At 40.2% G+C, this 24711-nt stretch overlaps 2 protein-coding genes across 4 annotated transcripts in view; one reads left to right on the top strand and one right to left on the bottom strand.

Annotated features, from left to right (window-relative positions):
• Window positions 1-4331, bottom strand: part of DZANK1 (double zinc ribbon and ankyrin repeat domains 1) — a 65686-nt gene extending 61355 nt beyond the window's left edge. The window contains exons 1-2 of the mRNA XM_028144906.2: window positions 4208-4331; window positions 1222-1375 (exon numbers count right to left, since the gene is read on the bottom strand). Coding sequence (XP_028000707.1) covers window positions 1222-1375; window positions 4208-4316 — 263 coding nt within the window. The 5' untranslated portion in view covers window positions 4317-4331. The remainder of the gene's footprint in view (window positions 1-1221; window positions 1376-4207) is intronic.
• A 2783-nt stretch (window positions 4332-7114) lies between these two features.
• On the top strand, window positions 7115-23872 carry POLR3F (RNA polymerase III subunit F). 3 transcript variants are annotated; one of them, XM_054724367.1, is made up of 9 exons: window positions 7115-7246; window positions 8247-8364; window positions 11581-11648; window positions 12131-12198; window positions 14439-14551; window positions 19485-19628; window positions 19830-19937; window positions 20951-21142; window positions 22403-23872. In XM_054724367.1, exons 1-9 carry the CDS (start codon window positions 7185-7187, stop codon window positions 22478-22480), a joined length of 951 nt encoding a protein of 316 aa, XP_054580342.1. In that variant the 5' UTR covers window positions 7115-7184; the 3' UTR covers window positions 22481-23872. The 3 variants fall into 3 exon arrangements, with proteins under 3 accessions (XP_054580342.1, XP_054580343.1, XP_054580341.1); XM_054724368.1 differs by lacking the exon at window positions 19485-19628; XM_054724366.1 differs by lacking the exon at window positions 22403-23872 and having other exon boundaries at window positions 20951-21283.
• Window positions 23873-24711: the final 839 nt, after the last annotated feature.

Here is a 24711-nt window from a genome sequence, read left to right as displayed (position 1 = left end):
CTAGGGTTGCCCCCAGCAATGGAGGAAGCCAAGCTTTCCGCACACCCTGGCCCGCCCAGGCCTCCGCTTAAGGCTACAAAGTTTCAATTATAGAAGATACATACCCCAACAGAAATGGCTGCTGCCACAGAGCAAGCAGAAGGCTTGGCTCCGCTCCAGGCTACAAAGTTTCAATTGTAGAAGATAAATAAACCCCAGATACCAGGGCCTCCACTTGGGTCACCAGGGGGCGTGGCCAGCCTACAAACCACCACAGGCCCCTTGCCCAGGCCGCCCCATACCCCAAGGCAACCCCCACCCTGATCTGGGACACCCTTCAGGGCAAACCAGCCGGGCCCCACCCGTGCACCAGCCCTGTATCCTATCTAATAAAAGAGTAATATGCAGATTGACCATCACTCCAACACACAAGATGGCTGCCCCCATGTGGTCAAAGATCCTGCCCCCATGTGGACGCAAGATGGCCACCACAAGATGGCCAGCAGGGAAGGGCAGTTGGGAGGGACCAGGTCGGCAGAGAAGGGAAGTTGGGGGTGACTGGGCCTGCAGGGAAGGGCAGCTGGGGGGGACCCAGGCCTGCAGTGGAGAGCAGTTGGGGGGGACCAGGCCTGCACGGGGAGGGCAGTTAGGGGTGACCAGGCCTGCAGGGGACAGCAGTTAGGGGCAAACAGGCTGGCAATGGAGCAGTTAGGCATCAATCAGGCTGGCAGGGGAATGGTTAGGAGGTGATCAGGCTGGCAGGCAGAAGCGGTTAGGGGCAATCAGGAAGGCAGGCAGGCGAGCAGTTGGGAGCCAGCAGTCCTGGATTGTGAGAGGGATGTCCGCCTGCCCGTTTAGGCCCGATCCCACTTGGATCGGGCCTAAACGGGCAGGCGGACATCCCTCGAGGGGTCCCAGATTGGAGAGGGTGCAGGCTGGGCTGAGGGCCAACAGGCCCCCCCCCCCGCCCGTGCATGAATTTCATGCACTGGGCCACTAGTTCAAAATAAAAACATAATATTATTAATATATGTAGCACTTCATTAAGTTGTACTCTTATGATTTCTGCACTTTACAGTATACCTTAGCAGAAGACAAAAATCAAAAGTTACAGATGTATGCTGAAATTAAAATAATTTTTCTTTTATGCCCTCTAGTCCAGCACTAATTCCCACTGAAAGAAAGAAAATTAAAACATCATTATATTATAAAGTCATTTTAATCACCATGCTCTTAACTTACTTAGAGACTGCAATAGCTTTAACTTGTATTTTTCCATCAGGCAGAGTAATAGGCTTTGTATACTTAAATGTAGTATTTTCACCATAACCAATTCTCTTTAGAAATTCAGGCTTGCTGCCATCCAAGGTATAATATATGCTGACATCTGGGGTATCTGAAAAACCCGAAATAGGATAACTGCAGTTAGCATTAAAGTACCAAGTCCCTGAATAATGCTGATGGGTCCATTATTTAATGAGATTTTTAAATATATTGTAGAAATGAATACCAATAACAATAATTGAGTTCCTTCTCTATGGTATGCACTGTGCCTTACATGAATAAGCTCATTTCATCTGCACAATCCCATTACATAGGCCCTATTTTATACCCACTTTACAGTTGAGAAAACTTGAGAAATCTGTCATTTAACAGCAGAGTTGTGATTTGACTCCTGGTAAGCTGGATCCATAGCCCACGCTCTTGAACCACTATGCTATTCTGCATTTCCAATAGGGCATTAATTCAAATAGAGTAGGGGTCTATTTTAAAACTAGAACAGCCATTTAGAAAGCAGGAGCTATTTTTTTTTTTTTTAGTATTGCTTAAGAAATGCTTTTATACTTGGACTTGGTAAATGATTCATTCCTACAATCTTGGAATATTTGTAAAGGTAATAAATTAATATAAATCTAGATTCAAAATGTCAAAAAATGATAGACAATTAAAGCTCTCCTTCCCACTCCCAACATCAGCTGCCCTAAGGCAATCAATGGAATCTTGACTATCCTTCCAAAAATATTATATATCAATACAAGCATAAATGTATGTGTTATTTCACTTACTCTTTTTATACAAAGGTGGTATATCATACTCTGTTCCACACATTTCTATTTTTCATTTAACAATATATCTTGTACATTGTTCTATACTGATACATAAAGAGTGACCTCATTCTTTGGTATAGCTGTGTTGTATTCTCTCTTTATAGAGATGAAACTACAGATGGACATCTGAATGTTTTCTTTTTCTTTCTTTTGCCATTACAAACACTGTAAAGAATAACCTTGAAAAAAACCTTCTTTTTATAAGTATATTTGTAAAATATGTAGAACTAGCACTGTTGAGTCAAAAGGTATGTACATTTGTAATTTTGGTTAATATTGCCAAACTTCCCTCCATGGGAGCTGAAACAACTTGCACTGCTACCAGCAATTCATGAAAGTGCCTGTTTACCCACACACCCATATCGTGTGCTATCAATTATTTTATTTTTACCAATCTGTTAGGTATTTTATTTTTACCAATCTGTTATTATCTTGTTGTTTTAACTCACATTTCTTACATTTTGAGTAAGATTCACTGATTTCTTCAACAAATACTTACCAAGTACCTATTATGTAGCAGACACTGTTCTAGGCACTGGGGATACCCCAGTGACCAAAGTCCCTGCTCTCATGGAGCTTCCATTTTAGGAAGGACACACAGACAGTAAAAAAACAAAAATGATATACAATCTGTTCAATGGTAATTAAATGCAATGGAGTAATAAAGCAGAGGATAAGGTCTGCTCAGCAAGCAGGTAAAGGGGTAGGCAGAAGCATATTCTCACGTTTAAGAGACACTTATATTTCCTTTCCTATAGAATGTCCTTTCACATCCTTTGTTCATTTTTTATTGGGTTATTATTATTCTTTTTGTTACTGAATTATAGAACCTCTTATTGATGAGACATTTTTAATATTAGAGAATTTGGATACCCTATTATTCAAATCATCATTTGTCAATAAACATTCAATTTCTATGAGACATGGGCACATATATTAAAATTTGTATTTTGCTTTGAAAATTAAAAAAAATAATATTAGCTTTTATGATAAAGGGAGACAGTATAATGTAATATATTTTTAGTTGGAACTCTTGGCCTAGGAAGCACAGGGGTCATAACATAAAAACAGAAATAATTTTTACACATATCACTTAATAAAGTACATTGGAATCTCAGTCTGTTGTGTTTTTTTTAATATTTTTTATTGATTTTTTTACAGAGAGGAAGGGAGAGGGATAGAGAGTCAGAAACATCAATGAGAGAGAAACATCGATCAGCTGCACACCCGCTACTGGGGATGTGCCTGCAACCAAGGTACATGCCCTTGACTGGAATCGAACCCGGGACCCTTCAGCCCACAGGCCCACACTTTATCCACTGAGCCAAACCGGTCAGGGCCTCAGTCTGTTTTAAACAAGTACTTGTTCATACGCTTTATCTATAAAACTTTCCCTCTCCCTTATAGTATACATATGTATATGTAAATATATATTTGTGTATATATGTATATATGTGTATATATACATATACCCACTCTGGCATTAGTAGGAAATGTTTTTTGTTATAATAGCTAAGATTTGTTTTTTGTAATAATAATTACAAAATATTGCTTTGTAATAATAGGTGGCTTTAATTTTATAATAACAGCTAAGATTTATTTTGGCATTATTACACGCCAGACCCTGCATACCTCATATCAACTCATTTAATCCTCAAATGGCTCTAAATAATAGATATTATCATCACTATCTTATAATGAGGAAACTGAGACTCAGAAAGGCTAATTAATATACCAAAAATTACTAGAGGTTGTCAAAGCGAGGATTCAACCTCCAACATGAGTGGAGAGCCTGTGTTAGTATATCAAATTTATTATCCCAGCAAAATAATGAACATCCTGGGAACATTTGGGGAAGCACTGGGACATCTTACCGTGGCCTAAGTGAGTCAAGTACCTATACAAATGAAAGGGTAGTCAAAGCTAACCATCTCAATCTAAATACTAGTATACACCATTTTATAAACTTGATGGTATGAGTGTTGCAAATGTTGGAAGTTTTATAAACTTCTCAAGGTCCTGGTTATAGAAAATATACAAAGAAGAAAATCAACAACCAGATGAACATAAAGACTATGACCATGCTATTTTAAAGCATTTCAAATATGTTTTATTTTTACCTGACTTCATTTCCACAAGTGTATTGTTATCAATTTCATGGTTGGCTTTTCCAGGCTGAGGCACTCGCAGTGGTATGATCTGAGGAACACACACTGAACCAGCAGTCATTTTCCCTGCTTACATTTTTAAAAAAGTAGATGAAAATAAATTCCAATGGCCACATATATTTGAACACACATGCTGAAGAGAAGTACCTCATTTAAATACAGTAAAGCTAGTAAAAACTAAAGAGAATACTATTACTATATCACCTTAAAATATTATTCAATATTTATTTGAAATAATTATTGCTTCAGCTGTATTTTTGCTATTGAGGTCTTCTGTGGAGTTTTGATTATCTAAATGATTACCTTACTCCTGGGAAAAGAGCATGAATGAATGAGATGGGGGAAAGGAATTATTTTTTTAATATATTTTTAATTGATTTCAAAGAGGAAGGGAGAGGGAGAGAAACAGAAACCTCAATGATGAGAGAGAATCATTGATTGGCACACTCCGCACTGGGGATTGAGCCTGCAACCCGGGCATGTGCCCTGACCAGGAATCGAACTGTGACCTCCTGGTTCATAAGTTGATGAGCAACCACTGAGCCACACCAGCTTGGCAAAGGGAATTATTTTAAACTAGAGGCCTGGTGCATGGATTCGTGCACCGGTGGGGTCACTCAGCCTGGCCTGCAGGGATGGGGCCAAAACTGGCAGTCTGACATCCCCCAAGGGGTCCCAGAGTGTGAAAGGGCACTTTGCAAAGTTGCTGTCGCTTGGCAGCTCCTGCATTGAGCGTCTGCCCCCTGGTGGTCAGTGCATATCATAGCTACCGGCTAGTCAGCCAGTCACTTAGGCTTTTATATATATAGATGGGCAAATTAAATGAACGCATCAGAACAGAGACCATCACTAATAATCTGGTCTGAGCTTCCTCTGGATCATTATCAGCCTTTCCTGCCTTTTATTCCTGTGCTACCTCTCTTGGCTTCAGGGTAAGTCATCATGCCAGAGTAACAGAAGTAACTTTGTATGCAGCATGAAATGTTAATTTAGAGTCAGCTATTTTGGGAAAGCTCCAGGTTCCCGGTCCTACAGTTGTCACCAAGTAATTCTTGCATTTGAAAGCAAAGAAACTTTAGAAGGATGACAGAGTATCAAGCCTCAGATGAAAGAAAGATGGCACCAATATAAAAAGTAAGCAACATATACAAAAGTCTCCCACTCCATCTACTATATTTATGAATAAGTATGAGTGTGAAGGCTTTACTGACCTATTCCCTGGGCAGTGTCATAATTTTTAATATGCGAAGGATTCAGGAGGAAAAACACCCCCCCTTAATATAGCAACCATTTCCCATCACTCTTTACCCTATTCAAATTCCAATGATTATGGATAGATTTCACTCAACATATTTATTCCATTTTTATAGTTTACTTATTGCACCATCACTATTATTTACAATTTTCCATATGCTTATATAATCTTATTTATCAATTTGTGGTTGGATTTTAAGGATATTACTAGTTTTGGTGGTTGCAATTCTAAATAATGCTGCTCTGAATATCTTGGGGTTTTAGTTTTGTCACAGACAGCATTCCCAAAAATGAGATAAACAAATGGAGGAATGAACTTAATGCCTGGTTACCATAGTTCCAGGGTAGAGGTCAAGAATTTGAACTGCAAATAATGACAGATCACTAGCCCCTAGGAAAGGATGGCTGGACTTGGGACACTTGCTCAAACTCACATTTCCATTTATGTGAGAGGCAGTTAAAATAAAAATAGTTGAGCCCTGCTGGTGTGGCTCAGTGGTCGAGCGTCACCTGATGGATTCCTGGTTAGGGCATATGCCCTGGTTGCGCGCTCTACCCCCAGTAGGGGGCGTGCAGGAGGCAGCTGATCGATGTTTCTCTGTCGTCATCCATATTTCTTTCTATCTCTCTCCCTTCCTCTCTCTCTAAAAATCAATAAAAACATATAAAGAAATAATATAAAATAAAAATAGTTGTGGAGGGAGTAATTCGCGCGCAGTAACTAGGAGCTGCCCTTGGAAGGCCGGGGCGGCGAGTGGGCCCCAAGAAAGGGATCAAGAAGTAGACCAATCCAACAGGCCCAAATGGCATTGTGGGGAAAACAGCACCCGAACCCCCAACTCCATCCACCCACACTCGGCCGCTCAGATCAGGAACCCCGTCTGGTCCCGGCCCCCGCCCATGGGGGGCAGTCAGAGACTCTCTCTTCCTTACCGCAGGATTGAGGGAGGTCCTCCTCCTCCTCTCCGCAGGATTGAGGGAGGTCCTCCTCTTCTCCGCAGGATTGAGGGAGGTCCTCCCCCACCTCCTTTTCCTCCTCCTCCTCCACCTCTTCCTCTATCAGCGGCCACCAAGACAGAATTAAGCCCTCCGAGGTACCTCCGCCGTCCCCAGCCAGGCGCTCCACCTCTCACCGCGGGGGTACCTCCGCCGTCCGCAGCGAGCTAGCCCACCTCTCACTGCCTCCTGCCTTCTCCTTGGTCAAGGTCTCGGTTACCACTGACGCTGCGAGCCTCGCCCCGCCTACTGAGAACTGAGCAGGTGATTGGCGGAAAAATGGCTTCCTAGCAACCAGCTCCACCCGTGACGTTTGACTGGGAGAGTGGTACCCGCAGGAACCGTAGGCGTCCGAGAATACGCCTTCTCAGAGGTTGGAAAATGCTAAAAAGTGGCGTCTCAACTCAGAATGAGGAAAGGAAACTCGTTCGCCCGACAGGCATTGACATTCTGGAAGCAAGAATAAGAGGATGTAAGGGGAAAATGTTTAAAAAAAAAAAGAATAAGAGGATGTAGCGGCGCCCGTGAGTGAGGCGGAGCAGGCGCGGCGTGGTCACCTCAAGCCGACAGACAAGGAAGGACCGGCTGCGACACAAGGAAGAAGGCCCATCGCTCGGGCACCGCTGGTTGTCAGGCCGGTACGCGATTCTCACCCCTCTGGTATAGGAACCGCGTCCTCATGGCTGAGGTGAAGGTGAAGCTGCAGCCGCCCGACGCGGATCCAGTAGAAATAGAAAACAGGTAAGTCAGTGGGTGAGGCTCGGTTCCCGGCGGGTCATTTGGGCAGCCGGACCCTTTCTCCGGGGACCGTCGGGAGATACCGGACAAGTTCAGTGAGCACGCAGGGAGGGGATTGCCGGGTCTGGATCCCCTTCCCACTCCCGAAGAACAAAACTCTTAAGAAATTCAAAAGGAGTTTGACAGTTTGCAATTTTGTGTAGCTGTCCCGATGCTGTTGGGGAAGTTGTGATGATGCACTACCTTCCTGTGTGAAGGTGATCGACGCTCAGGAGATGGCGTTTTTACCTAAGGACTTGAGGATACGTGTTCTGATCCCAAGTGGCCCTTGTCGCTATGGGAACTCCCACGACAGGACGTGTGGGCGAAATCAGGGTGCAGTTTGTGATTACAAAGCAACATTAAGCCACAAATGGTTTCGGTGCGGAATTTAAGTCAATATTGTAGGGCACCTAAAGCCTCTCAATTTTGTAATTTTCTAGCAGTGCTCTACTGTTGTTCGATTACCACATAGTTTTAAAAAAAGCAAACAATTTTCTCAAACTATTATGAATAGCATATGAGGATCCCATGACAGTGTGAATATTTGGGCTTATTTCTGTTTGGTAGGGATAATTTCAAAAACAGGACCCAGTTGTGAATTGTCATAAATTTTGGCTTCCCACCAGAAATATCTGATTTGGCTCCTGCTTGCAGACTTATGGCTGCCCAATACACTGAATCCTAACTTTGTGTACTTGCATCTGAGAAAATTGAAGCTGCAGCGTTAATATTTTTTTCTGTTTTCATTTGACTTTTGTTCTAATTTAGAATTCATATTAGTGAGAAAAATGTTTTCCTTAAATAATAATGTAAACATGTATTTTGAAAGCTTTGATTCAGAACCATCATAGAAACCCAAACTGTCTGCTAAATGTGAAGACACAATTACAAATTGTTCTGCTAGTTTTCCCCCCAACCCCACTTGAAATAAGAATGATATCATTAATGCCTTTGTTCCTAGGATTATAGAATTATGCCACCAGTTCCCTCACGGAATCACAGACCAAGTTATTCAAAATGAAATGCCTCATATAGAAGCTCAGCAGCGGGCAGTGGCAATCAATAGACTGTTGTCTATGGTAAGGTGAATCCAACTAGTTAATGTAATTACATTTTTAAATTACCATTGTCATTACTTCCTATTATTACTCATAAAAACATTGGAAGAGCCTGGCCGGCATGATGTAGTAGTTGAGCATCAACCTATGAACCAGGAGGTCATGGTTCGTTTCCCAGTCAGGGCACATGTCTGGGTTGTGGGCTCAATCTCCATTGTGGGGCATGCAGGAGGCAGCCAGTGGGTGAGTCCCTCCCATCATTGATGTGTTTCTCTCTCTCTCTCTCTCTCTCTCTCTCTCTCTCTCTCTCTCTCTCTCCTCTCCCTTCCTCTCTGAAATCAATAAATTTAAAAAATAAAACAAAACACTGTTATTAAAAAAAGAAACATTGAAAGGTGTGTTAGGTTGTGACTGATAAGATTCTAAACCAGGAAACAGCTCACACTGCTTTATTTGTTAACCTAATTGTCATTAAGATACATAAAGGCACATAGGCATAGTTTCTTCTGACCTTCTGTTTGCTTCCTACTCCTGGTGTTGGCCATTCCCTATGAAACACATCCCCCTGATTTTTCTGTGAATCATCACAGAGCCACCTCATTAAGGTGTCACTCCACAATCTCACCCTGAGCATTTCAAGAAGCAGGAATGAGTCCAGTTAAATGTTAACAGTGCTGGGCCCCTGGGAGGAAGTGCAGGCTCAGCCCCCAGTGATAGCAGTGGGTGTGTTTTTTTTAAGTGGATCCCTTCTACCTAGTCTTACCTTTTCTGTTCTCCTGGAGCCCTAATGTCATTCTCCTCTCCTGTCCTAGTGGTACCCCATGTTCTAAATCTACCTGTTTCTCCTTCCTTTCCCCTATCATCAAAATTCCCATGTCCTGAGAGCATTTCTCTTAATAGCAATTAGGTAAAATATTTCTATGATAAGGAATCATCTGAAGGCTGATTTGCTTTTTTTAAATTATTGATTTTTTTTTAGAGGGAGGGAGAAAGAGAGAGAGAGAAATATCAATTTGTTGTTCCGCTTATTGATGCATTCATTGGTTGTTTCTTGTATGTGTCCCAACCTGCAGCCTTGGTTTATCAGAACAACACTCTAAATAACTGAGCTACCTGGCCAGGGCTAAGGCTGATTTGCTTTTTTAAATCTACCAGCTTTGTTGGATTTCTAAGGGATCTGGATATGGAGGTTTGAGGACAAGTGAACTTCCTGTTAAAATGTTCCCTTCAACCTACTAGTTCAGGGGTTGGCAAACTTTTTGTATAAAGTGCCAGATAGTATATGTTTTAGGCTTTGCAGGCCATTTGATTTCTATTATAAGAGATAATTCTTCAAGAAAGTAGCTATGGTCCACACGTAAACAAATGGGTGTGGCTGTGTCCCAATAAAACTTTATTTATAAAAACAAGCAGTGAGCCAGATTGCTGACCTTGTTTTAGCACCAGGGGAAAAAGGACTCTTGATGATTTCTAGTCATTTCATTATGATGAAGGTCTTCAGCTCCAGGACAGATAGAGGAAGGGATGCTAGGAGGTTGTGGCAATAGAAAGTGGTTTTGTCCGTTGACCACTCTTTTAACCCTTTCTTTTCTGTCTGAAAATCATATTCAGTATCTTTCTCTTTTTTACTATCTCTGTGACTGACCCCACCTACTGCCAATCCTGTTGGCTATAGGCTGTAGTCAGTTGTAGAGCTATTGAAGAGTTTTAAGCAAGAGTAATTATCAATAAATCACAAGTTATTACTGATTTTGCCTCTTAAATAAATCTCAAATTTCTCTCCCCATTTCCATTCCTATGACCCCTGCATGTGTTCTGGCTCTTGGCTTTTACCTGGACTATTACAGTGCATCCCAACTGCCTCTCCTGTCTTCATCTGCCTCAGAGCAGACAGTCTGATGTGTCTTAAATACAGATCTGACCAAGTCACTTCCCCACCAGAAATACTTCTTTCAGTGCTAGAGATTCAAGTCAAAACTTATGGGTTGACCACATTGAGCCTCTACCTTCCTTACCTATCTCCTCTTTTGCCATCATTGTGTCTCATAAGTTAGGTTTCAGAGGGACCACATCAGGCTGTTGCATACCTCAGGTCCTTTGCTCATGCTGTCTTCCCTGCTTAGAAGGCCCTTCTTCCCCTTCTTTTTAAAGTAAAAAGCTTATCATAATAGACTAACTCCTCATTATCCTCTAAGACTCAGCTCTGCTGTTGTCTCCAGGAAGCCTCCCTGAATCCCAGATTGGGCCATAGCTTCTTCTCTGAGAGCCCATCCCACCCATTACTTACCTCTATCTTAACGCCAACCAGATGGTATTGAAGTTAGGTGTATTATTCGCTTTTAGAATTCATGTTCATACCCACAAACAACAATCATAGTACTGGTTCATTAAATGTTCATAGGTTGAGTTAAATGACTGAATGGAACCTCTAAATTGAACTTTGTGGTTCAGTTTTGCTACTTAATGGGGTCTGGGGAGGGAGGGCATTACTGTTCAGCCATATGTAAACCCATTTCCAAATCATGGGTCTGCCCAGTCTCAACATGGAAATGGGGCCTCTTAGCCACGTCTTCCCCAAACTGCCAGAAGCCCAGTGGTTCAGACCCAAGGAAATTTAGAAGTATGTTAAAACATGCTTTATTTTACTTTTGACTTGTTACAGAAAAACAAAACTGCGGATCTTTTATTCATGGTTGACTCTTCTGCCTAATTTTCCATGTAACACAAATAGAAATCACACATATCAGTAAATGTCACTATTAACTTTGTAAAGTTTAATCATCGTGTTAAAAAATGTTTTTTATATGTTAGTTTTTATTTGAACTTTATATTATGTAAATTATATTTTATTTGGATTATACTTATTTATATTTATTGAATTTGTTTTAATTTGAATCACAATTTATTGAGGACAAGTGAACTTTCTATTAAAATGTTCTAAAGATGCTTGTTTATAATTCTTTATACATTGATTATATAACCAAGCCAGGATCGAGCATATAAGTAATTATTAGACATTAATATTTTAGAAAATGATGAGATAAAGAGCTAAATTTTAAAAAATGCACTGTATGTGATAGGGGGAAATTTAAATCTCAAGTTAAGAACTGACAAATAACTATGGGAGGTAGGATAATTAGTCTGTGTAAAATACTAAAGAATGCATTAACATTTGTCATTAGATTTGATGTATCTCCAAAGTAATTCACTGCTATTTTCTATCTTTAAAATTTTTAGGGTCAGTTGGATCTCTTAAGGAGCAATACAGGCCTTCTGTATAGAATAAAGGATTCTCAGAATGCTGGGTAAGCACATAATCACATCATTTTAAGAAAACTTTGATTATTACCAAAGTAATATATGTTTTTGGAAAAAAGCCAATACAGAATTGCATAATGTAAACCTCTAGCATATCATCCCTGCCTCCTATCATGAGTTCTCATTTCCCAGAAATAACTGCTTATAATAATTTGGTATATATTTTTTCTTCTAGATATATAGATGATTATATATTTATATATAATCTCTCTTTTTTTCTTTTTTTAACAAAAAATGGGATCATTCTATTCATACTGTCTTGCAACTTGTTTTTTTTCACTTACTCTGTCTTGGACATCTTTTCATTCTGGTACATACAGCCCTGTCTCATTCTTTTTAAGGTAAGTCCTTATTTTGGTAAATAAGTCGATGTGATGACCTTATCTGCTGATTCATTGGAGTGGTCATGTAGATTATTAGATTATCCTGTACCTCTTTACCTTTTTAATTCTACTTTATCCCCCTGCAGTAAAATGAAGGGATCAGATAACCAAGAAAAACTAGTATATCAGATCATAGAGGATGCAGGAAATAAAGGTAAGCATGTGAAGGAAGAAGCAGAAAAAACATTGACTTTTGGACCAGATATAGGGACTGAGATTCTGTCTTCCTAGGGCAGTGATGGGTAACCTTTTGAGCTTGATATGTCAAACTTCGCCAAAAAACTGAACATAACTTGGGTAGTGTGTCACTTTGAGGAAAAAACATTATTTTGTAAATGTTTCATCCTCGGCCTGCGGCCACCTCAGCGGCCGCGTGTCATCAGAAATGGCTATGCGTGTCAGTGCTGACATGCGAGTCATAGGTTCGCCATCACTGTCTTAGGGAATGGATCAGCATCTGTGCTGCCACTTATATAAAAAGGAGAGGAAAATAATATACTTCTACATGGGTGGAGGGTGGAGGTTGGGGAGGAAGAGGAAGTTGGTTTACAATTGTGAGTATGCGAAATGGTGTATTCTTTATTAATTATTATTTTCCATACGAACAACTGTAAACCTACTTTTGCCCCACCCTGTACTACACATATGCTTGAAGGACATGTGGAGTGATGTCATTGTTGCCTCAAAGAAGGCAGGGATTAGGTAACTGAGCAGGAATGGAAAGAAACTTCCAAATATTGAACCATGTGAATGTATTATCCAAAATAAAACTTAAGGTCCTTTTTTAAATCCTATTTATACTTGGGAAAGCCTTAGTTTCTTCATCATATGTAAATTGTGGCTAATAAAATCTCTCTGGTTTTTCAAAAAACAAACAGAGATATGAAGGGCAGTGTGGCAATGTCTGACTAGGTCCCTCAACAGCTATTTAGTTTCTCTAACTTCATTGAAGAACTATATCTGAATTGCTGCTTATAAAGAAAAATAAAATAAATTGCTGTTTATTACAATTTAGGATCTATTTGATCCGTTAGCTTTAACATTTATGATGTAATCTAAAACCACTAAAAATAGATATATGAAAAAGCCATTCTGTGTTGAAAAAAGTTCTTACCTCATTATACCTCTGCATTGGGAAGAAAATATGGCAAAATATTTTTACATAATATTCCCTTTTCACATATAACACTCTTTCTTTCTTTGAAAGAAAAATTAAACCTCCCTGTGCAGGCTGTTTAGTGGCTATAAGAACTATAATCTTCCTATTTTCCATCTCCTGAATGTAGTGTATAAATAATGGATATAGGTGCTCACATAAAGGGTTTTTTTGCTCTCCCTTGAAGATTGCAGCTGACTGTAGCCCAAACTTAATTTTGTGTTTTACATATATAATCTGATGTGAAATTTATAGAAAACAGGTTGGGATGCAGGAGGGAATGGAGGAGACAGTCAAGCACCACTTAACAACAAGCATAAATTCTGAAAAATGCATAGTTAAGTGATTTTATTGTTCTTGTGCAAATATCATAGAGTTTACTTACACAAACATAGATGATATAAACCTATTACATACCTAGGCTATATGGTATATGGCTTATTGCTCCTAAGCTACAAGCCTATACAGCATGTTACTGTATAAAACAACACAAGATTAAATCAAGCACAAAAGAAAAGGATACAATCAAGAGACACAGTAAACCCGAGATGTATGAGACTAGGGATAGGTGAGGCTACTGCAGCATAGTTTTACAGTAAACTTTTTTTTTTTTTATAAGTAGAGTACATTCTAAATTTATGATAAGTATAGTATAGTAAATACGTAAACCAGTAAAATAGTCACTTATCAAGTATTATGTACTGTACATACTTGTATGTGCTGTATTTTTATACGACTGGTAGGTTTGTTTATACTAGCACTACCACAAACACATGAGTAATGAGTTGGGCTACATTAGGACACCAGATTATAGAAATTTTCACCTCTGTTACAATCTTTTGGACCCACTAGGAGACATGCGGTCCATCACTGACTGAGATGTCAGTATGTAGCACATGACTGCATAAATTTAATAGCATTCAAGATTTTTCTTCCAAAAAAAAAAAAAAAAAAGATTTTTCTTCCATTACAAAATATCCTTTTCATTTGTTTTTAAAAAGGCTCCACACTAGGATTCTAAGAAATTTCTATAGAAAATAGAACATATAACATGTTGTTTTGCATATTTTTGTTACTTTATATGAGATTCTTACCTCTATGTCATTTAATTTTTCCTATAGCTATGCCCTAGCAATATATAGATATATATTTTGCTGGTTTTGGAATGAGATATAAGCAACGGGATTATAAACACAAATCCTATAGTTTTAAACTTATTTTACTTTACTTTCTTATAGGAATATGGAGCAGAGACATCCGGTATAAAAGTAATTTGCCATTAACAGAAATTAACAAAATTTTAAAGAATTTGGAAAGTAAAAAGCTTATCAAAGCTGTTAAGTCTGTAGCAGTGAGTAGTTTTCTCTTTTCTTCCAAATGTTTACTATATATATTACTCAAACTATATTTCAGGTTTTTATTGTTCTTTAAGCTGTGCTGTGATTTAAAACAACTGATCAAAAAAGATATTTTAAAATTTAGCTCATAATTGGTTTGGAGATGCTGCTTAGATATGTCACTTCTTACCCACTCAAAAATCTAAAGCTAATTTACTCTATTTAGGAAAGAATTTTTGGAATCATGAACATTTTTCCTGGATTTTGTGATGTGTAAGATAATTTACTTCATCCTGGTATATTAGATTACTCATTGAACAAATATCTACTGTGTGCTTGCAGTATATTAGTGAATAAGTCAGAGAAAGATCCCTGCCTTGGTGGATCATCTCTTCCAGCACATAGTTTGTCCTCCTCACCCCACCCTACCCATCACATCCTTCAGGGGCTCCATGCTCCAGAGCTGTGTCCATCATGGACATCTGCTGACCTCACTGATTTTAGTATCAGAGGAGCCAAAATTCCCTTAGATTAAAGTTTGCTTGAACACAAATTTCAGCATATAAGAATTTAATATTCATGCAAATTGATGCAGCCACTATGGAAAACACTATGGAGGTTCCTCAAAAAATTAAAAAATGGAACTGCCTTATGACCCAGCAATTCTACTTCTGGGTATATATCTGAAGAAATCCAAAACACTAATTCAAAAGAATATATGCACCCCTATGCTCATTGCATTATTTACCATAGCAAAGATATGGAAGCAACCTAGGTAGACGAGTGGATAAAAAAAACAGTGGTAATATATATAATGGAATATTAGCCATAAGAAAGAATAAAATCTTACCATTTATGATAGCATGGACAGACCTAGAGAGTATTATGCTAAGTGAGTCAGAGAAAGACAAATATATGATTGTACTTATATTTGGAATGTAAAGAACAAAATACATGAATAAATAAAACTGAAACGAACTCAGATACGGAGAACAAATTGATGGTTGCTAGAGGGGAAGGAGTTTGGAGGACTGGGTGAAAGACAAAGGGATTAAGAAGTACAGATTGATAGTTACAAAATAATCACAGGAATGTAAAGTATAGCATAGTGAATATAGTCAGTAATGTAATAACTATGTATGGTGCCAGGTGGGTACTTGAAATATCAGGGGATCACTTGTAGGGTATATGATTAACCACAAGGCTGTACAACTGAAACAAATCCTATCTAATAAAAGAGTAATATGCAAATTGACAGTACCTCCACTACACCCACAAGCCACGCCCACCAGCCAATCAAGAGTGAGTATGCAAATTAACCCAACCAAGCTAGCTGTGGCCATGGAGAGAGCAGGAGGCTTGGGTTTCCCTGGCAATGGAGGAAGCCAAGCTTTCTACCTGCCCTGGCCTGGCTTGGCCTCCACTTAAGGCTACAAAGTTTTAGTTATAGAAGATAAATAAATCCCAACAAAAATGGCTGCAGCCACGGAGCAAGCAGGAGGCTTGGCTCCGCTCAAGGCTACAAAGTTTCAATTATAGAAGAGAGTGGGGAGGGGGGTGGGATGGGAATGGGGGGACGAGGACAAATATGTGATACCTTAATCAATAAAGAAATTTAAATAAATAAATAAATAAAAATAAATTAAAAAATTATAGAAAATAGATAAATCCCAGATACCAGGGCCTCCACTTGGGTTGCCAGGGGGCGTGGCCAGCCTGCAAACCACCACAGGCCCCTCACCCAGGCCGCCCAATGCCCCAAGGGAACCCCCACCCTGATCTGGGACACCCTTCAAGGCAAACCAGCCGGCCCCCACTCGTGGACCAGGCCTCTATCCTATCTAATCCTATCTAATAAAAGAATAATATGCAAATTGACCATCACTCCAACACAAGATGGCTGCCCCCATGTGGACACAAGTTGGCCAGCAGGGGAGGGCAGTTGGGAGGGACCAGGTCTGCAAGGGAGGGCAGTTGTGGGCGATCAGGCCAGCAGGAGAGGGCAGTTGGGGGGGACCAGGCCTGCAGGGGAGGGCAGTTAGGGGTGACCAGGCCTGCAGGGGACAGCAGTTAGGGGCAAACAGGCTGGCAGGGGAGCAATTAAGCATCAATCAGGCTGGCAGGGGAGTGGTTAGGGGTGATCAGGCTGGCAGGCAGAAGCGGTTAGGGGCAATCAGGAAGGCAGGAAGGCGAGCAGTTGGGAGCCAACAGTCCTAGATTGTGAGAGGGATCCCAGATTGGAGAGGGTGCAGGCTGGACTGAGGGACACACCTCCCCGTGCACGAATTTCGTACACTGGGCCTCTAGTATAAAATAATATTGAATGTCAACTGTAATTGAAAAATTAAATTAAATAAAAAACATTGGTGAATTGCCAAAAAAAAAACAGATTTGATATTCATTTGAATTTATTTATCAATGATTTTTATGTCATACCACTCCCTAAGTTAGAATATTATTTGTTTCACATTTTTAATGGATAAGTTCCAATATATACAGAAGTGAAGAAAATAATATAATGAATATCCATCTCCTAGCTTCATTTCTACAATTCTCCTACATCTTTATTTTTAACTAGGGGCCCAGTGCACGAATTCGTGCACCTTGAAAGGAACTGTGCACTGCGAGACTGCAGTGGGCACAGGGGCGGGTTTTGGCTCATCCTCCACGCCCCCGCATGGCCCCTCCCACCAAGGACCGGGTCCCCTGTCTGCTGGCAGCCCTGCTCCCACCGCTGCTCCCACACACTGATGGCGCCAGCCCCGCTTGCAATTGTGGCCAGCACCAGCAGTGGGTGTGAGTGGGGCTGGTGCTGTCAGTGGGTGCTAGTGGCGGCTGCTGTCCCGATCACCCCTCAGGAGCAGGGGGAGGTGGAGAAGCCCTCTGGTGGCAATTGGAGCTGGCAACCACCACTTGCACCCACTGATGGTACCGAGAGATTGCGACTGGCACTGGGTGCCAGCTGCGGGTGCGAGAGGTGGCTGCTGGCCCCCATCGCCCTCAGGAGCAGGGGGAGGTGGAGAAGCCCTAAGGGATGATCACGGTCGGCAGCCACCACTTGCACCTGCTGACAGCGCTGAGTGATCAGTGCCAGCGCTGGGTGCTGGCAACAGGTGCAAGCGCTGGACGGGACCGCGGCACGCGGGAGCAAAGAATTTTAAGTAACCACCAGAGGCTCGCCCCAATGACGGTGACCAGCGCCCCGCCTTGGTCTGATGCCCCCGCTCACATGCTCCATCATCCCACCATGTTCCACGCTCTGCCACCTGCTGCTGATGCCCACCATGTTCCACGTATGCCCCCTGGTGGTCAGCGCACATCATAGCAACCGATTGTTTGGTTGTTCAGTTCCACAGTTCAGTCTATTTGCATATTAGGGTTTTATATATAGATAGATAGATAGATAGATAGATAGATAGCTTTATTGAGATATTTACATATTATAAAGTTAATCCTCTTAAAGGGTATGATTCATTGGGGTTTTTTTTTTTTTTTTTTTGATTCATTGGGTTTTAATGTACTCACAGGATTGTGCAGCCATCACACGCTTCTGATTTTAAAAAATTTTCCTCACCCCAACATGTGACCCCACTAGCAGTCACTCCCCAGCCTCCTTGTCCCAAGGCCCTGACAACCACTAATCTACATTCTATCTCTATAGATTTGCCTATTCTGGACATTTCCTATAAATGGAATCATGTGTATGTTTTTTTTTTGGATCTGGCTTCTTTCACTGAGCATGATATTTTTGAGGTTGCAAACCAAGTAGTATAAATTTTCATAAGTCCATACCAGGAGATGTTTGAGTAAATAAGTGGGACAGATTAGACAAGTCCATACAGAAGAATTCCAAATTTATGTAGACACTCCACCCTAAAGAAAGTAGAGCATAATTCCTAATCCTTAATTGTGGGCGGTACATGGTAACTTTCTTCCAAGGAAAGGGCAGGGGAAAAAGTAACGACAGTGAAGAAAACTGTGAATCACTACTGTTAGCCAGGTGATTAAGGTTAATGTCAACACTGATAAGTCATATTGATGACAATCATCACTTGGTGACAGTCAGATACCTTTAATATCTATATATATAAAAGCCCAGTGACCGTTATGGTGGAATGACCAGAACGACCGGTCGCTATGGCGTGCACTGACCACCAGGGGGCAGACGCTCAACACAGGAGCTGCCCCCAGTGGTCATTGCACTCCCACAGGGGAAGTGCTGCTTGGCCAGTAGCCAGACTCACAGCTGGCGAGTGCAAGAGCAGTGGTGGGAGCCTCTCCCACCTCCAAGGTAACCCTAAGAAGCAGCAAGCCCAGCTTCTCAGGGATTGGGCCTAAGCTGGCAGGCAGACATCCCCTGAGGGGTCCCGGACTGCAAGAGGGCGCAGGCTGGGCTGAGGGACCCCCAGAGTGCACAAATTTTGTGCACTGGGCCTCTAGTGATGTGATAAGAAGGTCATTTGATCTCTGATCTTTCTTCCAGTCTAATCATAAGAAAAACATCAGACCAAATCCTAATTAAAGGCATCCTACAAAATACCTGACCAGTAATTCTCAAAACTGGCAAGTTCATCAATAACGACACTTAAAAACTGTCACAAACTAAAATCTGCTTCAGGAGACATGACAACTAAATCTGATGTGGTATCTTGGGGAGAAAATGGACCAGGAAAAATGACATTATTTAAAAATTGAGGAAATAGAACAAAGTATAGATTTTAGTTCATAATAATATATCAATATTGGTTCATCATTGTAACAAATGTACACTATTAATGTAAGATGCTAATAGGGAAAATATCACAAGGTAAATGGAATTCTATACCATTTTCACAATAATTCTGTGAATCTAAAATTCTAAAATATAATGTTTGGGGCTTTTTTCACATCTTAGTTTTGGGATATTGTTAGCTTATAAGCACGTCTTCTGTGCATGCTTTTTCCTAGGCCTCAAAAAAAAAGGTGTATATGCTCTATAACCTGCAGCCTGACCGGTCTGTGACAGGTGGAGCCTGGTACAGTGACCAGGATTTTGAATCTGAATTTGTAGAGGTGCTTAACCAACAGTGTTTTAAGTTCCTACAAACCAAGGTAAGGCATAATTGAGTAAGCAATCATTTCTTTTTTTAAGTTTCTTCATAAAGAATGTTTAATTTTGTAGATCTTGTTTTATAGACATATTAAATTGGTGATTTTTACTAAACAAAATATGTTCTGTTTATTTCACTCTGTATAAATTATATTCATAAAACAGTAGTGTTCTTGCTGAGATTTATGTGTCTATCCTTATAGGCAGAAACAGCCCGAGAAAGCAAACAGAATCCAATGATACAAAGAAATAGTTCATTTGCTTCATCACACGAAGTGTGGAAATATATCTGTGAATTGGGGATCAGTAAGGTCAGAACTCAGTTTCTAATTTTAATCTTATTTTTAAAAACTTACTTATCATACCCTTTTTTCAGGTGATAACCTGTGAATATTCTGCAGAACCCACTTTGAAAAAGTACTATCCTGAGCCAGTTAGGCAAAGATGGTCATTGCCATTGGCATTGTCGGAACTGTGTGTATTTGAGCTTGGGAGATAGAGCAGCAGAGCAGAGCCTGGTAGTACATTTCACTTTCAGAAGTTTGTTCTGACTTTCTCAGGCACATTTCTGTTTTTCTGTTTTTAAAAATATATATTTTTATTGATTTCAGAGAGGAAGGGAGAGGGAGAGAGAGATAGAAACATCAACAATGAGAGAGAATCATTGATTGGTTGCCTCCTGCATGCCCCACACTGGGGACCGAGCCCACAACCCAGGCATGTGCCCTTGACTGGAATCGAACCTGGGACCCTCAGTCCACAGGCCGACGCTCTATCTACTGAGCCAAACCAGCTAGGGCAGGCACATTTCAATATATGTGCCAAACAGTCATCACATCAGCTGTCATTTATTGGTATTTTCCTTCTTATGAGATATATGGTGGTATCGGCATATTTTTTGAAGACCATAACATAAGGTCCTATACATAAGGAAACTGTGCTGAATGGTTTTCATGATCAAAGAAGAAACTGAAGTGAACATTTGGACAAGTCATTTTCATTTCCCAGATTTTTCATTTATAAAAAAACTAGTGATTTTGACTAACGACTGTTTTATGTCTAAAGTACCTTTCTGCTCAAGCATTTTATAAATCTCCATCCAATTCTTGCCAAACTTGGCTTTACAAGACTTCTAGGTTTTACGTAAAAGAGCAAAGATATGAAAGTCAGTTTGAGGTAAGATTTCTGTCCCTAGCATTTGAGTGGTTTGTGCTAACTTGGATCATTGTTCAGCCTCTGTGTTTTCGATGACTTGTTTTTAACTCCCTCCAAAAGGATGTGTCTTTGTCCTTTTTGTTTCCTTTTTAATATATCCCCTTTACAGGTAGAGTTGTCCATGGAGGACATTGAAACTATCTTGAATACACTCATATATGATGGGAAAGTGGAGATGACTATCATCGCTGCAAAGGAAGGCACAGTTGGCAGTGTAGACGGACACATGAAACTGTACAGAGCAGTCAATCCAATCATCCCACCTACGGGCTTGGTCCGGGCCCCCTGTGGACTCTGCCCGGTGAGTTCAAGAGACTTCATGTTACAATTGACTACCTCCAAGTGCAAATGTCACATAACATACCAGCAAGCACACCCCAGTTTTCTGACTCTCAGGGTTGACCAAGATTTACTCAAACCTCCATGTAATCTTGATATTTAATGACCAAACCATTGCCTTACATAAGAAATCTGTTTTCTGCTCTTGGCCCTAAAATGGACAGTTTTTGACAACTATTAACCATTTAACCTAAGTAGTGTGAGAAATGAGATTTGTTGAGAACATACCATAGTCAGACATGTTTTTGAAGATTTATGTGGTTTCATTTAATCCTTATGTCCCTTTGAGCTACTGGTGTTATTTTCCCTTAAGTAGGAGGGAACTTAGGCTCAGAAAGACCTAAGAGTATATAGCTTAGCAGTAACAACCAGGATTCAAATTCAGAGGTAATGTTCTTTCCCCTGCAGTATGCCCAAGTACTCTTCATTCATTCATTTATTCCCATATAGTTTATGAGTGCCAACTGTGTGCTATAGGGACTGTCCCAGCCCTCATCGCATTTATATTCATGGGCTACTAGTCTGTGTTTTATTTCATTACTAGAGGCCCGATGCACGAAATTTGTGCAAGAGTAGGCCTTCCTTCCCCCGGCTGCTGGCACTGGCTTCCCTCTGGTACCCAGGACCCAGGCTTCCCTCTGGCCGCCAGCAGGCACCCGGGACTTCCCTTGCAGCCCTGGCTTCGTTCAGAAGGATGTCCAGTCTAATTAGCATATTATGCTTTTATTATTATAGATACTGGCCCTTTCCTATATAGCTAAGCATTCTATGCCATGGTTTCAATTATTAGAAAAAAGGCTAATGTATTGGAAATTCTATTCAGCACTCTTCACAAAAAGGAAAGTAGCTAAACAGGAAACATTTCATTAGTCAAAACTAAGTCATTCTTATATATGTATCTCCCTTGTATTCCTGTGTTACCTGCTAATAGTCTTTTCCCAGTGGGCAGGTGAGCATGGTCATCTTAATGCTATAGTAAAAGGTTTCCCATTAAGTAACTTTATGATCACAGAGCAGGCCTAATTATAGTATGTCCTTAAATACAGACCTAATCTCTTTCAATTTGAAAGTTTTGTTTTTAATAGTGCTTTAAGTAAATGGTTGGGTCTTGGATAGTTTGTTAATAGAAATTTGAGTTATAGTTGACATTTAATTTGACTTTATTAGTATAGTAATTTTTTTAAAACTTCAGTTTGAATATAAACATTTTTCTGTTTTAAAGGTTTTTGACGACTGCCATGAAGGTGGTGAGATTTCACCATCTAACTGTATTTACATGACAGAATGGCTTGAATTTTAATAGAGAGCTAGGAACTTTATGACATCTTTCAAATGAAGTTACTTTGGGAGCAAATAATTTAACTCATGATGGAACATCAAATTCCCTTGAAAGCAAACTTCACAATAATGGATACAGACTTACTGCTATGAAAATATATTTTTTAAATCTATGAAGACTAAGTTTATATTGGTAGAGTAGCCACCAGAATATAAAGCAGGTAAGTGAAATCCATTCCTTAGTAAATAAAATACTTTGAAGTTCTGGAGGACAACATCTGAAGCTTTCAAGATTTGACTGTCCAAGAAAAAAGAAGCCAACAAATGCATATTTACCAATGGATAATGGCTGTAGCCTAAAAATGCTTGTTTTAAAGCTATTTATTAAGGTCTTCATTGGAAATTGTTTATATCTGGTTCAGTATCACTATTTCTGTTTTCTCAATGGTTCCACTGAGAAGAAATTAAAACAGAGGAAAGGCAGGAATAGCAGAGCAGTCTGTACAAATTGGGGTGTGAATGGAGAGGATAGTTGGAACATCCTTTTCCACATTCTGTCCTTTTTATGTCAAATATTCTTGCCCTAGCCGGTTTGGCTCAGTGGATAGAGCGTTGGCCTGCGGACTGAAAGGTCCCAGGTTTGATTCCGGTCAAGGGCACATGCCTGGGTTTCAGGCTCAATCCCCAATAGGGGCATGCAAGAGGCAGCTGATCAATGATTCTCTCTCACCATTGATGTTTCTATCTCTTCCTCCCTGAAATCAATAAAAATATTTTTTAAAAAATATATTTTGAGGTAAATGCATTTACCTCAAACCTAAATGATAACTATTGTCAAGGATGTTTTCAGTCCATAAATATTATTATTCGCATCCAAAAGGGTTTTTTCCCTCTAGACCTTCTTTGTTAAAATCTTACAAGTTCACTCTGTGGCTCACTTGTATTATTTAATAGAATTTTTCCTATATTCTTATTATTTAAGTAATATTAAAACTAAAAAGAATCCATTGCCCTCTATTCACACTTTATTTTGGGAAGGGGTACCATTCTTCTGTTCTTGTCCTATTTTAGACTTATTTCTTTTCTGTTCTAAAACTCATGGTGTAATATGTCTAAACTGAGCAGAAAGCCATTGTCGTTGTCCTTAGTTCTAATACCACTTTCAGTTCCATTCTTTAGACATATAGAAAATACTAGCTTGTTTGATGTAGTGCTGCACAGATGTTAGCTGGAGGGCTTTTTAGGATCTCAGATATTGTATTTTCCCTTTTAACTCCATTTAAAAGTTTCTGTGTTGCCCTGGGCAGTGTAACTCAGTTGGTTGAACATCATCACCCCATACACAGAGAGGTCACCAGTTCAATTTCCAGTAAGGGCACACGCCCACGTTGCAGGTTTGATCCCTAGGGGTGCGGGCGGGGGGTGGGGAGGACCAGCTGATTGATGGTTCTCATCTATGTTTCTCCCTCTCCCTCTCTAAAAGCAATAAAATAAAATAAATGTGCCTGGCCTGCATGACTCAGTGTTTGAGCATCAACCTATGAACCAGGAGGTCACGATTTGATTCCCGGTCAGGGCACATGCCCGGGTTGCGGGTTTAATCCCCAGTGGGAGGGCATGCTGGAGACAGCCAATCACTGATTCTCATCATTGAGGTTTCCATTTTTCTCTCTCCCTTCCTTTCTGAAATCAATAAAAATATATTTTATAAAAAGTTTCTTTGGCTAGGCCAAAAGTGTGATACCGAAGGAAAGGAATTCAAGCTCAGCTACTCCTGAGGCCTGAGTTCAAACACCAGTTTGGAGATATTCTTAAGTCAGGGGTGGGAAACATCCAGCAAGAGGGCTGGCTGTATAGATCCACAAAACCATTTGGTCTGGCCCTACCAAGGCAATTATAGAGGGGACTCAAAATTCAACAAATCTAGGAGTGTAAATTTATCAACATAAATTTATATTGAGTGAATGATGTTATAAATATCCATATGGCCCTTGGCAGAAAAAAGGTTCCCCACTCCTGCTAAGTGGACAACCAGAAGGGTTATTTTGAAATAAATGGGATTAGTAAAATAAATTCAGTTCAATAACCAATTTTTAAGAATCAAATTCTGTGGCCAGCTATATAGAATTAGAATTTGATGATACTAGCTCTTTGAAACAAATATCAATTTAAGTATTGGATATACATAAGATACAGAGAATCCGGGAGCCTGTAAACTACAGATTTCTTTTCTACCCCCAGTGAGAGGTGGAA

This window comes from Eptesicus fuscus, chromosome 12 (assembly GCF_027574615.1).
Source record: "Eptesicus fuscus isolate TK198812 chromosome 12, DD_ASM_mEF_20220401, whole genome shotgun sequence".
NCBI lineage: Eukaryota > Metazoa > Chordata > Mammalia > Chiroptera > Vespertilionidae > Eptesicus > Eptesicus fuscus.
This window is presented reverse-complemented; position numbering and strand designations above follow the sequence as displayed.

What these genes read in the sequence shown, in the direction of transcription:
- POLR3F (XM_054724366.1), top strand. Translation starts at nt 7,185, where the DNA reads ATGGCTGAGGTGAAGGTGAAGCTGCAGCCGCCCGACGCGGATCCAGTA. An exon ending in TTAAGTTCCTACAAACCAAG is followed by an intron (nt 19,629 to 19,829) that starts GTAAGGCATAAT and finishes CTATCCTTATAG; the next exon opens with GCAGAAACAGCCCGAGAAAG. An exon ending in GTGAATTGGGGATCAGTAAG is followed by an intron (nt 19,938 to 20,950) that starts GTCAGAACTCAG and finishes TCCCCTTTACAG; the next exon opens with GTAGAGTTGTCCATGGAGGA.